At 42.4% G+C, this 16,046-nt stretch overlaps 2 protein-coding genes across 5 annotated transcripts in view; one reads left to right on the forward strand and one right to left on the reverse strand.

Annotated features, from left to right (window-relative positions):
• The window catches only part of LOC123981996 (bone morphogenetic protein 1-like), a 20,564-nt gene extending 10,458 nt beyond the window's left edge, over positions 1-10,106 (forward strand). For 3 of the 4 annotated variants that reach the window (XM_046067297.1, XM_046067299.1, XM_046067300.1), the window contains exons 9-20: positions 69-171; positions 2,785-2,901; positions 3,053-3,198; positions 3,333-3,528; positions 3,615-3,740; positions 5,870-6,033; positions 6,212-6,392; positions 7,088-7,213; positions 7,774-7,901; positions 8,003-8,216; positions 8,425-8,675; positions 8,768-10,106. In XM_046067297.1, coding sequence (XP_045923253.1) covers positions 69-171; positions 2,785-2,901; positions 3,053-3,198; positions 3,333-3,528; positions 3,615-3,740; positions 5,870-6,033; positions 6,212-6,392; positions 7,088-7,213; positions 7,774-7,901; positions 8,003-8,216; positions 8,425-8,675; positions 8,768-8,902 — 1,887 coding nt within the window. In that variant the 3' untranslated portion in view covers positions 8,903-10,106. The remainder of the gene's footprint in view (positions 1-68; positions 172-2,784; positions 2,902-3,052; positions 3,199-3,332; positions 3,529-3,614; positions 3,741-5,869; positions 6,034-6,211; positions 6,393-7,087; positions 7,214-7,773; positions 7,902-8,002; positions 8,217-8,424; positions 8,676-8,767) is intronic. The other variant, XM_046067298.1, reaches the window with a different exon arrangement.
• A 29-nt stretch (positions 10,107-10,135) lies between these two features.
• trim69 (tripartite motif containing 69) lies at positions 10,136-15,663 on the reverse strand. Its single transcript, XM_046067864.1, has 6 exons — positions 14,920-15,663; positions 13,287-13,382; positions 12,703-12,936; positions 12,077-12,099; positions 11,873-11,988; positions 10,136-11,722 (listed from the first exon to the last, which is right to left on the reverse strand). Exons 1-6 carry the CDS (start codon positions 15,553-15,555, stop codon positions 11,178-11,180), a joined length of 1,650 nt encoding a protein of 549 aa, XP_045923820.1. The 5' UTR covers positions 15,556-15,663; the 3' UTR covers positions 10,136-11,177.
• Positions 15,664-16,046: the final 383 nt, after the last annotated feature.

A 16,046-nucleotide genomic window follows, 5' to 3' on the forward strand; every position in this document is an offset into this window, starting at 1 on the left:
ATCTTCAACCAACCAACCATTTTATATTTTAACATTCTGCCCTCCATCTGTGTCTTCTGTCTCTTTAGATTGTTCTGAATTTTACTTCCATGGATCTCTTCAGGAGTCATTTGTGTTGGTACGACCATGTGGAGGTCCGAGACGGGTTCTGGAGAAAAGCTCCTCTGAAAGGTCTTTAACTTTGAGTGACAATAGACCTCCTCTCTCTACACTGAGTATCATCCAGAAACTTTAGTTTACTTGCATAACCCCAGTTCTCAGTAGCATGACGGAGATGTCATACTATGGGATGCATCTCCTTACGTATTCCTCTGAGGCATTAATCTCATCACACCAATCCTGATTGGCTGGTGATCGCAATGTCAGCATCAGGTAGGGCCACATACCCTTAAATAGCTTGGGCAAGAAAGCAGCACCATATAAAATAATCTCCTCTTCTCACTTTGGGCTGCATAATTAATAGAATTTTTGGCTTCCAAAGATTATGAAAACAAGGTAATTGAGATAAAATGAATTTTGTGTGGCATTCTGTTTTGCAATGGTGCTCTGGTTTTGACTTGTGTTATAAATCCAGTGCACCTTTACAGCGTTCCTTTACAGTGGTCCCCGCTGGACACACTGGATCTGTTGATGGATGACAGATCCTATTTGTTGACTATGGAGAGCAGGAGATCCAGCCACTATAGATACGCCGTTTGCGAGTTGACGGTCTCATCGCCGTCACTGAATTTGCATGAACACGACTTGCCCTCAGTTTTATGCAAATGAGCCCATCCAGTGCAAAATGTCAGGCTCACAAAACTGAGATTAAAATGTTAAACTACGTAGTGCTGATAAAATATGAATCAAGATTCTGTTACTGCATTGCCAATTTCTCTCCTCAAATGTTTTCAGAAATATAATTTAGTGAACTGTTTAGTGCTAAATTCAGAATGTTTCTGATCTGGCCGCCATGTTAACTCGCAGGTCGTCAACCTCCAACCACAGCATTCATTGATATGGTGCATCCAGATGCATCCTCACTAAAATTTTGCGTCTGCACCATATACATTTAAACTAGGAGAAACACTGCATTGTTGTCATCCACATGCACTCTAAAATTCTGTTTAAAGTGTGGATTACTATTTATTATTTGATGGGCTATTTGGGATTTGTGGGGTAATGCATATATAATAATTTTTAGAAGCATTCATTTTAAAAGTTCAGTTAATGCATGATGACTAATCGTGTAAAATAATCATGATCTCAATATTGACCAAAACAATCATGATTATTGCCATAATCAAGCAGCCGAAAGCCCTAAGTACTGCATGAGCCACGCTCAGAGCACAGACATCAAGTTTTTTGTGTGAAGACCAGCTCGCTGCTGTACAAATGTCGTGGATGGAAACCCTTTTAAAAATGGACCATGAGTGAAATGAGCATGCCGGCCCACTGGTGACAGCAAACCCTGGCTTGTATAGGCTAGAGCAACTCTCCCCGACAAGGGAGAGCCGTAGCTTTGTAAGGCTCTCCCAGGATACAAAGAACTGGGCACTTCTCTGGAACTTTAGTCCTGTCCATATATGCACAAGGGATGAACTGGACACTGCATGTGCAACCGCTGATCTTCAGAGAGGACGTGGTCACCATGACGTCCGTGAAGAGAATGCCATAAGGTCAATGGGAGAGCACAAGCCCAACCACCTTGGGCACAAAGGCAGGGTTAGGCTTCAGTGACCCTCTGACATGCCATGGGGCAAACTGAGTACATGAGGGATGCAGAGAGAGCTTGTGAATTTTCCTGACCCATTTAGCAGACGCCAAAGCCATCAACAGCTCTGTCTTCATAGACAAATGTTTCAAGGCTAGCTGTTTTACCTTCAAAACCCACATGGCATACAGCAACAGCTGCTAGGTACACCTTAATTGTGGAGAAGGCATTTTGTTTGTTAATCAAGTCCTTCAGGAATGACAAAATCACACCAACAGGGCATTGTAAAGAGACGTGTCCCGATTTGTGACAATATTTCTCAAACAACCCACCCCAAACAGGCCCATAGTGCCGGTTGTGTGGGTGCGGGTGAAATACTGTCCCTGTTGCTTGGGACAGCATGTCCCTGCATAGTAGGAACTGCCATGGCTGTCCGCACAGAAGTTGACATATCTCCACCAGCCAGTGCATTGCTGGCCAGTGCAGAGCGCAGAATCAGTGTGTGGGGGTGCTCCCTCACTCTGGACATGGTGGGGGATATCAGAACCACGAGAGGAAATGGGTACAGTAAGTCGGGTGGCCAAATGTGCGTGAGTGCGTACATGGTACAGAACCCACGGACGTGGTTGATCTAAGCTACCATTGTGAGATTTTTCATTCTCACCAGAGCAGGATGCCCTCTAAGAAACGAAAGAAAACCATGTCCTCACACGCCACTTGATATGCCGTGAGCACTGAGGAACCAATCAGCGTCAATCAGCAGGTGACGGAATGGTAGCTTAGATTGCTCCAGCCAATGACAGTTAAGCTAGCAAGCTTATATGACAAGTTGAGATGCTTCAAAGCGAGAAGAGGTGTTTGAATGGTTCTCTGTTGTAGTGCAAGCTATTTAGGTGTAGGGGGATCTACCTGAAGTAAACAATCACAATCACCATCAGAATTGGCATGAGAATGGTGATTGCCATCAAAACAAATGCTATGAGTGAGAACCTGTCAACACTAACATACCTGTGTTATATACTCAAAACTGAGCACCGTGCAGTGGTGAAGTGCTGACAGACAGTGCCATTATTTTTTATGTGCTTTAACAGGCCGTTTTTGTGGAGACACACTTCCGGATCCAATCGTCTCAACTGACAGTCAACTATGGATTGAATTCAGAAGCAGCAGTAGCTGGGTGGGCAAAGGTTTTTCAGCAGTCTACGAAGGTACAACACTAACAATATGTGTATTTTTTTAATATGCACATTACATAATGCTACACTGGGCACTGCTGCAGGTTTTCCAGCCGATCCATTTCTTTTTACTGTGTAATGTAGACAAGTGCAGGTAGAATCTCACTTTTTACCTCCTGTTAAGCCATCTGTGGGGGAGAGGTGAAGAGGGACAGTGGCCAGATCCAGTCCCCCAATTATCCTGATGACTACCTGTCCAACAAAGTGTGTGTGTGGAAAATCACCGTAGCGGAAGGTTTCGATGTTGGCCTCTCCTTTCAGTCGTTTGAGGTAACATCACTTTTATTGTTATTGGTTACATATTAAGAAAGACAATAAAATATCTTCAGTAAAAGTTGAGAGACTGGGAGCAAGCTTTCCAAAAGATTAATATGACCATTTTTATTGTCTGGTGAAAACTTCAGATTGAGAGACATGACAGCTGTGCCTACGACTATGTGGAAGTGAGGGATGGCAGTTCAGAGAGCAGCCCACTACTTGGCCATTTCTGTGGCTATGACAAGCCAGACGACATCAAAAGCAGCTCCAACCAGCTCTGGCTGAAGTTTGTATCTGATGGATCCGTCAACAAAGCTGGGTTTGCAGCCAACTTTTTTAAAGGTCAGGAAGTCATTTCAGGCACAAACTGTAAGTAATTAAAATAACTTTTAGTTCTGAATTAAATCTATCAATTTTCTATTTGCCAGAGATGGACGAGTGCTCGAGACCTGACAACGGTCACTGTGAGCAGCGCTGTTTGAACACACTGGGCAGCTATAGGTGTGCGTGTGATCCTGGATATGAGCTGGCAGCTGACAGACGCAGCTGTGAGAGTGAGTGTAAAGCACCTGGGACTAAACACTGACACCCAACATTATAGTGCCATTACTAGTTCAGCAAACTCGAGTCTGCTTTTTCACTTTCTGGCAGAGAGTAAATTAAGAAGATAAATTCCTCTCTTATATCTTTCTGTTAATGCAACAGCATGCCACTGTTTAGCTTAGCTTAAAGACTGGAAATGGGGGGAAACAGCTAGAATGGTTCTGTACAAACCATACTGTATAAAAGAAGTGGATGTCGTCACCATGACATCAGCCATTGGTTAGTGGACTGCCGTTGTCACTGTTTTTTTTTTTTATTGGAATGCTAATTTTGGCTAGCGAAAACATTTACCATACAAAATGAACAGCTGACATGCTTTTTCAACGGCACTGGTTAACCTTAACTAATGCAGTGAATACAAGTCACCTCTAGCCTCATTGACAGGTCACCATGGTTGCAACTTGTCTAAAGCATCATGGTTGCTTTAGGACCAGTAGGACCAGTAGCCCGTCCTAAAGCATACCCTGCTTTATCTATTTTTCTGTAATTCTGTAATTTGCTAAATGAACATAAGGCTGTATTGAAGAAGACTTGAAACTAACGAATGAGATCAACTCATAAGGAAAGTGTTTACTGAGGTAATAAATCAGGTGCAACAAGTCTTCCAACCTAAACGACAACATTTTGTTTTAACAAACATCCAACTACAACTCATATGAGCGTATCCTACAATAGTCCAATAGCGCCCCTACCAGTGGCATTTGTCCATGCCTCCCAAAACGGCAATTTGGAACTCCGTTTCCCGACCTGAACTACATTACATTACTTGACCTATGTCACATGACATAAACTTATGGAGACCGCAGCGACATAAAGAAGGTGAACCCCAGCTGCTAGCAGATTGGCAATGCGGCCCAGCTACTTTTGGGTTCATTGTTCAACATGCATACAATCACTGACTTAGGTTAAGGCACACAACCCTGTGAAGGCCTGGGTTAGGTTTACGGGCTACGGAGGGTCCCTAACCCTAAGCTAGCTAATATGTGACTGTCTTTGTCATGTGTATGTGTTGTACGGCCACTAGAGGTCTCTGCCACAATAAACGTAAACATGTAAACATGTCATAATTTTGTGTGGCTAAAACGACCAATATGGTTGTTTTTCTGTGGAGGACAGACTCATCAGGTGAGAAGTAGGGTAATTTTGCTGTGATTTCTAATGGAACCGACTTCTTTTTGCAACCAGAGGAGTCGCCCCCTGCTGGCCAGGTTTAAGCCACAGCGGCGTTGCCTTCACTTTTCAGACCTGGAGGTTCTCGCTTGGTTCACACGTAGTAAAAAATGTCTATGAGCACTTGTTTCCCCGTTTCCAGTGTTTGTGCTAAGCTAAGCTAAGCTAGCTTTATATTTAGCCTACAGATATGAAAGTGGTATCATTCTTCTCATCTAATCCTCTGCCAGTCAGCCAATACGCGTATTTCCCAAAATATGAACTTTTCCTTTAAACCTTTACTGCATTGCTGCCACAAAGTTCACCTGAAAGTTTTCACTTGCTACTACTGCTGCTGTGGATTTAGCATTTCATAGGGCCCACCTTTACACTAGCGTCCACCTGTGGGTTCTGAGTGTATAAAATGGGTGATGGGTAATTGTCCTTACTCCCGACTCCCTGCTGTTCTGACGTTAGTGTTTCCAAATGGGGATGACATGTCAAAGACCAGATGACAAATATCAATGCCATACATTCAACATTCAACATTCACATTATCAATTCAATATGAGTTGGCCTGGAAGTTTCTCTTCTACCACAAGAGGGCAGTGCTCTCTTGCTGCAACTTCTTTTTGGGTCTTGGTAGTCCATTACAGCACTGATTTGATTCATATGAACAGTATAAATATGTGCAACATTCTGATTTACAAGCTGTCAGTACTGATTTATTCCAGTACCACATATTTCCTATTACATTGGTTGTTACTTCATATCTTTGTAATTAACAGCCTATGAATTAAGAGGACGTCTTTTTCTGCAGTTAAAGGATTATAGAACATGTTAAAGAATTCACACAAATGGATAATTTATTGTTATGCAAGAGTTTTTCTCTCACAGTTCTACCACTAAAATCACTGCTCTCTCCCACCAGCAGCTGCCTGTGGTGGGTTCATCACCAAGCTGAATGGCTCCCTCACCACCCCCGGGTGGCCCAAAGAATACCCTCCCAACAAGAACTGTGTGTGGCAGCTGGAGGCACCCATTCAGTTTCGCATCACTCTGGTGTTTGATGTCTTCGAGACTGAAGGAAATGATGTAAGTTAATTACCTCAGTGATTTGTTTGTAATGTTTTCCTGTTCATGGGTGATATAATCATCTTTCTGCATTTATCTGACATTTTATCAGATAACTGGCTAAAAATCATGACAATTTCACAGGTCAAGTCTTCTTTGTCCTTGATAGTTAGTAAAATGATCTAGTGTTTACCATCAGGTGTGTAAATATGATTATGTGGAAGTGCGCAGTGGGTTGAGCTCAGACTCAAAGCTTCATGGGAAGTTCTGTGGAGCAGAGAAACCTGAGGTCATCACCTCCCAACACAACAACATGAGGATTGAGTTCAAGTCTGACAACACCGTCTCCAAGAGGGGCTTCAAGGCTCACTTCTTCTCTGGTAAGTAGTGAGGAAGGACATGCTGAGGAAGTATTTTTTAATGTCCAGATCTGGTACAGAAAGAAGGACAACCCAACTCCAAGAACAATGCAGGCAGTTGTTTTCAGATACAAGAATGACTGCAGTGTAGTTTGACTACAGCTTAGATTGAACTTTGCACTTAATACTTTGGTTAATACTACACTTAATAATTTAGTAGCATGCTTGATACATATGGCAATTAAAATCTCTTAATTTCACATTTTGCACTATTTTATTAATCAAAGCACAGATGGCTATAGAATTTGTCATATTTTCTGTCCAGTAAATTTCCTACTGCATTGCTCTTGTGATTAAAACAAATGTTGATTGCCCATCTAAAAATCCACACGGGAACATCTCATTTACTTTTTGACATTATTTTTGACATTAAAAGTTGGCAAATGGCCAACTCACATTATTTTGTTTTGTATTTATTCATTGGTGACAGCATGGAACAATGCAAATTGTGGATATATTTGGCTCCATTTTGCTCTGTGGACAGGAAGAACTGAGCTTTTCAAAAATACTAATATTAGGCACATCCCAAGAGATGATCGGGGGCTGGAGTCAGTGTTTCCTACAGGAAGCCTTTGTGCCTGCACTCAGCAGCAGATCTGGGCCTAAAATTCTCATCTTGTGCAAAGGAATTTGAAATTATGTTAACATTTCAACAGATGTAGATGAGTGCTCCAAAGAAAACGGAGGCTGCCAGCATGAATGTGTGAACACCTTCGGAAGCTACAGCTGTCAGTGCCGCAGCAGCTTCATGCTGCACGATAATAAGCACGACTGCAAGGAAGGTACAGTGTGTGTTTCTGTTCTCCACTCATGGTTCATTTAAATGTTCAGTTCACCCCAAATTACCAAAGTCTGGCTAACATTTGTTACTTTGATTTGAGCGTTTGATTCTTCACTAGTCCTTTGAATTGCTCACCCCACCATGACCTCATGAGAATCAGCTGACATCTGCTGGGAGCAATTGAGGCTTTGGTTTAAAGCCATGAGGGGACAGAGGGCAGGTCGGAGAGCCCCTGCAAAGTCCTATTTTGATCAACTTTCTTACTTTGTTTGATAAACCCTGTTTCAATAAATCTTATTTTTATATATGTAGATGAATAATTCCACAACACCACAGACCGAACTGTTTTCATAGGAACTCCTTAAAGCCACTTTCAGTCTCTTAGTCCCAATGCAAATCCTGTTCAGATGTGGGAAATCCCCCGTATGTTTGAGTGTGGAAAGATTTTATTTTGCTTTCACTTTTGAGGGCACTTGTGTCGGAATAGAGGAAATGATGTGACCCCTCAGTGATGCAGTTTCCAAGGTTCTTATAATATGTTATTTTGTTGTGTTTTTTTAGCGGGCTGTGATCATGTCATAAACAGTGCGTCTGGCACAATAAGCAGCCCCAACTGGCCTGATAGATATCCCAGCAAGAAGGCCTGCACCTGGTCTCTGTCCACAACCCCGGGCCATCGTATCAAACTTGTATGTCAATCTATGTTTTTGTTTTCCCGTTTAAACATTATGTCAAATAAAAGACTTGAAGAGCAACAGCAACATTCATAGCTTTTGAAAATGACTTTCAGGTTTTCAACGAGATCGACATGGAGGCTCACCTGGAGTGTGCTTATGACCATCTGGAGATCTACGATGGGCAAGATGTGCGTGTCCCAAGTCTCGGCCGCTTTTGTGGCACCAAAAAGCCTCCTCCAGTCATCTCCAGTGGCAACAAAATGTTCCTGCGTTTTTTCTCAGACAACTCGGTGCAGAAGAGAGGCTTTGAGGTGTCATACGGAGCAGGTGGGCAAAGCAACAATTAGCCACCTTTTCTACCTCCAGAAAGCCTGAAAAATTTGTAAAATGGTACTTTGGAGAGAGAATAGAATACTAAAAATGCAACTGTTCAACTAAGGGGTTTGTTTTCTGCTGTGTTTAAAAGCTGCATTCTTCCCTAACTTTTACGAGTTCCTCTTTTTGACCCTCTAATTTTGTGGTTGTGATTTCCCAGAATGTGGAGGAAGCCTAAAAGCTGAGGTCAAGACAAAAGATCTCTACTCTCATGCCCGGTTTGGAGATAACAACTACCCCGGCAGCTCCGACTGCCTGTGGGTGGTCTCTGCTGAGAAGGGTTACGGAGTGGAGATCATCTTCCAAGTGTTTGAGATCGAGGAGGAGGCAGACTGCGGATATGATTACATGGAGCTGTATGACGGCGCTGACATCAAGTCTCCAAGGCTGGGACGATATTGTGGATCTGGGGTGAGGCTAAAAATGTCAGTCTTGTGTAGTAAACACTGTTTAAGCTAATTTCATCTTCAAAAAAACTTTTTTTGTCTGTATCTTTTTCTCAGGCACCAGAGGAGGTCTACTCAGCCGGTGACGCCATACTTTTAAAGTTTCACTCAGATGACAGCATCAATAAAAAAGGCTTTCATGTCCGCTATACAAGCACAAAGTTCCAGGACACGTTGCACGCAAGCAAGTGACTCTTTAAAACTACCCCAAACCTAAATGGAGACTTCCATAACATTTGGTGAGACACACCCATTTCCAGACGAGGAGTGAATGCGTTGATTGTCACCACAGACGACAAGCCACATACTTTACATTCACATCTGTTAGAAAGAGTGAAGCCATCTTTACTCTTCCGCATTATATAGCTATGTAGGATGAAATGCAAGGACTAGTTTGCAGTAATAATTTCCAGTAAAGTGAGTCACACTGCCTGTATTGAGCTGAATGCATCGTAGCACTGTTAAGATATAAAATGTATATATTGTGATATACTGTAGTCTGCCTTGTTATCTTTAATCATGATATCAACTGTGTCACTTTAACTGTCTGAGGCTGAAAGTTCAGTGACTTTGAATGTAATGCACTTTGTTGTATTATATTACTGGACTAATGCACATAATGATAATGAGTATGGAGGGTGAAAAAATTCAGATATGTTTAAAGCGCAGTTTGTTCTTAAAATCAGACCTGGATTGTTATTTAATATTTTTTCTGACCTGCCTGTTATCCTTTGGTTAGGTTTTTGAGTTCCCTTCCAGTACATTAACGTTTCCTCACAGTATGTTTTGAATTCCCTTGTGACAGTTTTTCATGTTTTTTTCAGCTTTTCCTCCGAGTGGAGTTTCTGTGCGTTATATTCTCTTGCACAGCATGGTGATGGATGAAAGTAGCACCACATTCTTTGGTCCATACAATTTTTCCATCTCAGACTACGTGCTTATCAGTGAATATTTTCTCTACTGACCTTAAAGAGCAACTTAACACCAGCTGAAAATCTTGATTTGGTATCACCGGTGAGTGTGATTACAGGTGCAGTAGAACACACATCTTGCTGAGTGTGGTCAGAGAAGCAACTTGAAACGTTAAACCAGGGACAGTGAAAAATTGCTTTTCCACTTGGTATTAAATGAGGAAATTCACCTACAGGACTCACACGACAAATCTGGAGTCAAAGAAAAAACAAAGGGAGGAAGGCATTATGAATAGCCTCTGGTTGAAGTGATATGATTGCACCCGAGAAGGGGGGTGTTTCCTTTCCAGGCAGGAGTGCTTGTTCCTTCTGCCTCGGATGTGATCATGTAACCTCTTCATGGCGACAATTACATTTAAACAATGACAATAATGCTTTACATCAACATGTAATCAAATGACAAGGATGTTCTATTTATTTTTATGTTGGAATAAGCACACTTTGGAGAAAAAAAAAAGTTTCATGAAATGCTTTTATTAAAATGTTACTCATATAATTATGTTATGTATTATATCGGGGTGCCACCTTACATGCATCAGCCCTTGGATCAGCCAGGGTGAACAATCAGTACAGTCAAGGCATCTAGCACAACAAGTACAAAATAGATATCCAAAATTCTAACCACTTGTTTACATAAAAAAGAACGAAACCCAAGTTGCTTTTACTTTTTTTTATCACCGCTCTGTTACCAGCACCAATCAAAAAGCTCCCAACTTCCCTAAATGCACCAAATATATCATTAGTATATCACATAATCATTTAAAACATAATGTAGATTGTTTCAACATATCAAAAATATATAGATTATAAAGATATTTTATTGAATGTATTAGTGTATCATGCAAGATTAATGAATTATGAAAATAACCATTATAGCGTACTACATAATCTCAGGTAACCAGACAGTTTCACATTCTTCACTGAAGCACAGCTTCTCTGAAATGAAATGTGTGGCAGTAGATCCAGTCTACAAACTGAACAATGTGTTACAAAAATGTTACTTAAAGGTTCCCTGTGGAGTTCTAGACCTCTAGTAACACAATGGAGCTGTTTATCTATGAGTGGGTCCCTGTTTTGTTTAGGGGTGCATATACAGTCCCATCAGTGGTGTCACACTACTCCACTGATCAACAGGTGGCAGTAACACACTGAGATAGGCTGCAATGCCAAAAAAAAGGCAGGAAGGAAGAAGACTGCAAGCTGCATAAGTAACGCTTTGTTTACAAAAAACTCCACAAGGCCCCTTTAAGATACAGAGTTTTCTATTCAACAGATACTTCAAATATCAAATGTACACTGCACAATTACAAATCTAATGTATTATCTAATTCTGTACAAAAGAAAGTGTAAAGATTTTAGTTGTAGTTTATTAAATCTTATTTATATCAGCGACCAAAATACGTCATCTCAAAAAAAGAGGTGGTTTTCATGTTTGACCGGTAACTTTCTTCCCTTTTTGTTACCCTTTCATTTGTATTTTTGGCACTGTTTTTTCTTTAAATCTTTGGTAAGAAAACTTTGAGAGGCTCATTTTCATGCACTTTATCCAGAAAGCCCAAGTTGAAGTAAGGGTACAGTGTCTCGGTGAAGGTCTCCCTGAAGGTGTAGAGGTGTGTCATGCTCTCTGCGTTGTAGAAGGACACCAGGCCCCTCTTGTAGTCCAAGTACACGCCAATCCTTGCCAGTGGCTCCTCAAGGGACAGGACGGTTGGGGGTGAAGTGCCGGCCATGTACTGTATACCATAAGAGAGGGAGAGGGTCCAGAAGCCATTGGCTGGGAGGGCTTTGATGACACCTTTTCTGGGCACTGACTCTCGGGCCACCCCCACAGTCCAGACCGTGCTGCTGTAAACTTCAATCTCCCAATAGTGGCGTCCGTGGGTGAAGCCCTGGCTTCCGAGTAGTGACAGGGCAGCGTTGAACCTGTAGGGGTTGTCCTGCACGGTGTGGTTAAAGGTTTGGTAGCGAACGCAGGTGAGGGAGGAGGTCAGGCTGAGCCATGGGTTGGCTGTGCTGGAGTTAAATGTGATGGCTGCTGGAACTTAAAACAGGAAAAGTATAAAATGAGAAAAGATTTAAGAAATTCTTTGATAATAGATGCTGTTGCTTAGTTGATCAGTGTTGGTTTCTGTGTAATTCAGTGCTTGTAGTCCATGACATTTGCAAAGGAAGATGAAGCCACTAAAGGTACCTGGATAAATGCTTCCTTTCATGGATTTCCACACTCTGTACTGCAGGGGCCCTGCAAACCGACCCTCGCACAGACTGGGCGGTGTAAACGTAGGTTTCTCAAACTTCAGCGAAGGCCTGCCAACAAAAGCAAAGTTAGAACAGTAAGAAGAGAGAGAAAAAAACTTATCGAGGATTACACTGTGAAAATGTTTCCCACACTTACCTCTGGAGCAGGACTTTGATGCTCTGAAATGAGACACAAGAATAAACACAGGAAATAAGGGACTCAGATTTGTGATTAGTTTTGTTGCATATGAAAGAAGAGCATTTTCCTCATTACATCAACGTCTGAGCTCACGCTCTCCCACCCTGTGGGATCTCCCTGTGGCTGGGGAAAGTCCCACAGCCTTGAGCCAGAATAGGCCCCGTGCCTGAACTACACTCCTTATCCTCCAGATCAACGGGTGAGGTCACAGCCCTACATCCTGTCTGCGCTCACTCCTCAAGTCTTTTGTTATTAGAAGAGTAGCAAAAACATTTCAACCAGTATGTCAAACTTTACTCCCATGCAAACATGATTAAAAATGTTTATGGCCTTAAAGAGTGGTATACAAACTTGGTCACACCCTGCTCAGTTAAATCTTGAATGTTGATGTTGGAGCCATTTAACATTTGGGGACAGAAATACATTTCTGATACACAACAGAATGATTTATAAAAATAACCCAAAAGCAAGAGCTCAGCATTTCTCGTCTTAATCATCCCCAGAGCTGACTCATCATGTTGTTGATCATTCCCAGATGGACTGTATTCATTGTGTATGAGGTACATATGAGCTCAAGAACTCACCCGGAGCAGAGTGAACGGGTTCTGCTCTTTCAGCTTGTCCTCTATCTCGTGGACGGCTCTCTGCAGACGAGAGATCTCCACGCACAGCAGGGCCTTGTGCTCGTCCAGTCGGATCAGCTCTCTCCTTTCTTCTGTCTTCAGCTTCACCTGCAGCAGCTTCTCCTCCTGGTACAGGAACTGGTGCAGGTCGCTGAACTGGGCCTCAATGCGCTGCTTCAGGTCAGCGGTGTGCTCCTAGGTTGGTGGAAGATGATGGATATTGTCACTGGGAGAAATCACATACCTTTACATTTCTCAAGAATTACCACAAAGATGGAAGCATAATATCTATGCCATGTTTTAGTCTTTTGTAGAAACTAATGTTTATACGCTGAAAAGAGACCAAATTAGGCAGACCACTCCTTCGGGTCAATCTGTGTTGGAAATAAGAGACATCATCACATTTGTTTGGCAGATATATTCACTTATTTCTGGTAGAACCTGATTTTAAGACATAAAATGAGTCAAACTGGGTTTGTTGCAGGAAACTCAGTTTGTGATTGCAGTGTGTGCATTATGATTGTTTTGGAAACTTTTTCTCTCACCTTGAGCTTTTTAACCTCGTCCTCGGCTTCCCTGTCACACTGCAGCGCTGTGTTGAGCTCAACTTTAAGGGAATCCATGGTGCTGTTAAGGGACGCCTGATGGGACAGAGACACAACGTCACTGACTGCATGTTGACCTGTATCTCATTTCAAATACAATGTCACATTTACTCTTACTTGTTGCTTTGGAGCAAAAACAATAGACATATACAGATTAAAAACTCATGACAAATATACATAACAATTAGCACTGATGTTTCTTCTAAGACATGATACATGAAAACAATGTCAATGTCAATTTTATTTCTATAGCACCTTTAAAAACAACAACAGTTGACCAAAGTGCTGAACAGGGTCGATGTCAGTTACAAAAATAACATAAACAAAAATTACTACAGCCAAAGTGAATCACAGGGAAACAAAACAACAACAGAAACCAGGTTAACGAAGGTTAAAAGCTACTGCAAAAAGGTTAAGCAGCGATTTAAACGTTTGTAGGGTCTGTGCAGCTTTAATATACATGGGAAGGCTATTCCAAAGGATGGGGGCACCCACTGCAAAGGATCTATTGCCCTTATTTTTTAGGTTTGATCTCGGGACATCCAAGAGCAGCTGATTTGTTGACCTCAGTGTTCTAACTGGAGAATGGTGGCATAAGAGATCAGCCAGATAAGGTGGCGCCAAACCATTTAGGAACTTAAAAACAAGCAATTAACAAGGAGGCAGAGCAGTGATAAGTAAAGGTTCGTCATTTTGTGCATGTAACAGGTTTGGAAAGTAAAAAAGTCCAAAGTCCAGCCCAAAGGGAGTTCCCATCTCCCACAGAAAACTCTGTTCTGTGTGTCATAATGCTCGCTTAGCGGCTAGTCCGACACACCCTCAAAAACACCTGTGGAAAAACACACCTAGTTGCATCACACAGTGACAAGATGTCCACCTGCTGTCTCCCCTCTCCCTTCCAAACACTAGCTACCCTCCAGCCAGTCAATGGACATAAAGTTGTTACTGTGGTGTAGAGACAGAGCTCAGTTAAAACTTTATGTATGAAAGATATATTTGTTACAAATTAATAACTCACCACTCTGAAACTCTTGCTCCAGTCTATTTTGCTAAGCTGGTAAGGGGAACCTATACCGGCTTCTCACAACCCGCCCTACTCTGCTTCTGATTGGCTAGTAGTCCTTAACTAGGAACTGGGCATGTGCAACTCCCAACAAAGATCCTGTAGTGGTAAAATGCATCACTCCATAGCTAAAACAAAGCGTTCAACACACAGGGGGAAAAGAGGAGCTGCAGCAATGTGCAGTATAAAAATATGGTGTTTTTTGAAAATGAAACCATGCAAACCTGTTCTGTTACAACCCCTAAATAAGATTTTGAACCTGAAAATGAGCATAATATGACCTCTTTAACATGGGGCAAACTATGATGAAAGGACCATAGCAAGTACTATGAGTACTAGAGAAGGAGGCAATGACCATATATACCATGCATTAAGTAAAATATACATATTTCCTACTTCTGGAAAATAAACAGAAATCATTAAAACTTAATTTACAGGTTAAATTTTAAGATATTGACATTGTGCTGAACCTTTTTTTATAGACACATATTTAGTTAAAGATTAACTCACCCTGTACTTCTGTTCAGCCTCCTGGACACACACCATGGTATGATTTCTGTGCTCCTGGGAGAGACCACACACCAGACACACCAGCTCCTGGTCCTCCTCACAGTAAAGCTTCAGCTCCTCTATGTGTCTGCTGCAGCGTGGCACCAGAGCAGCAACTCTCTCTGTCACCCCAACATCTGCCAGGTGGGCTCCAGTCCCGCTCTCCTCCAGACCCTGACAGTAGCTTTCCACTATGTTGGCAACGATGCGGTTGGGCCTGTAGCTTTGTCCGGGGTACACCTTCCTGCACTGAGGGCAGGAGCCTGTGCCTCCCTGTCCGGGGCCCCGGGGACCGCTCCAGTAACCCTCAATACACCCCTGGCAGAAGGTGTGATCACAGGGCAAGGATACCGGCTGCTTGAAAAGATCCAAGCAGATGGAGCAGGTAAGATCTCTGCTGATTCTGTGAGCTGAGCTTTTGGTTACTTTTCCACCTATGGGAGGCTGTCGCAGCTTTTCCATCGCTGTTTGCACAGCAAAGTCTCCGTCCTTTGGTTTCCAATTTTTCTTGTCTGGCTTTATCCCGTGGTTTAGTTTTTCCAAGTTCTGCAGATAAACTGACTGAATTTTCTTCACTTCTTTCTGATTCTTGCTCATTCCTTTGCCTTGATTGTTTTCCTTTGTTCTGACTGTACAGCTGGACCTCTACGTCCTTCCTCTCCTGAAGAGTGTGGCCGCTCTCTTTGGCCTCCAGTCTTCCTGTTGATTGTGGGGAAATGAAGGGGGTGGTGCAGAAGCAGCAACAGCCTCTCACATCCTTGGCAGATAGTGAGGGGATCTCAGTGGGCCCCCCTTTTCCCTCCAGACTGACGTCACATCTTAGTCAGGAAACCAAGGCGGACCATGGATATTCTATCCTAGGCCTGTTTGTTTAGTGAAGTCTGCACAGTAACTGCAAGAAAGTCCTGCTTCACTAAACTCTTAATCTGCTGTAGAGTAACTACGGAAAAATGTAAATCCATTTTATGTGACTTTGAGTGTGTGACCACGCACGAGTGTGTTTGAGACAGGGAGAGAGCAACAAGAAGTCTGTGAGCAGTAACAGATTTCCTGCTTCTTTTTATAGCAACGCTCTCTGCCCAGTAAGT

The sequence above is a fragment of the Micropterus dolomieu genome, linkage group LG13 (assembly GCF_021292245.1).
Source record: "Micropterus dolomieu isolate WLL.071019.BEF.003 ecotype Adirondacks linkage group LG13, ASM2129224v1, whole genome shotgun sequence".
In the NCBI taxonomy this organism is placed as follows: domain Eukaryota; kingdom Metazoa; phylum Chordata; class Actinopteri; order Centrarchiformes; family Centrarchidae; genus Micropterus; species Micropterus dolomieu.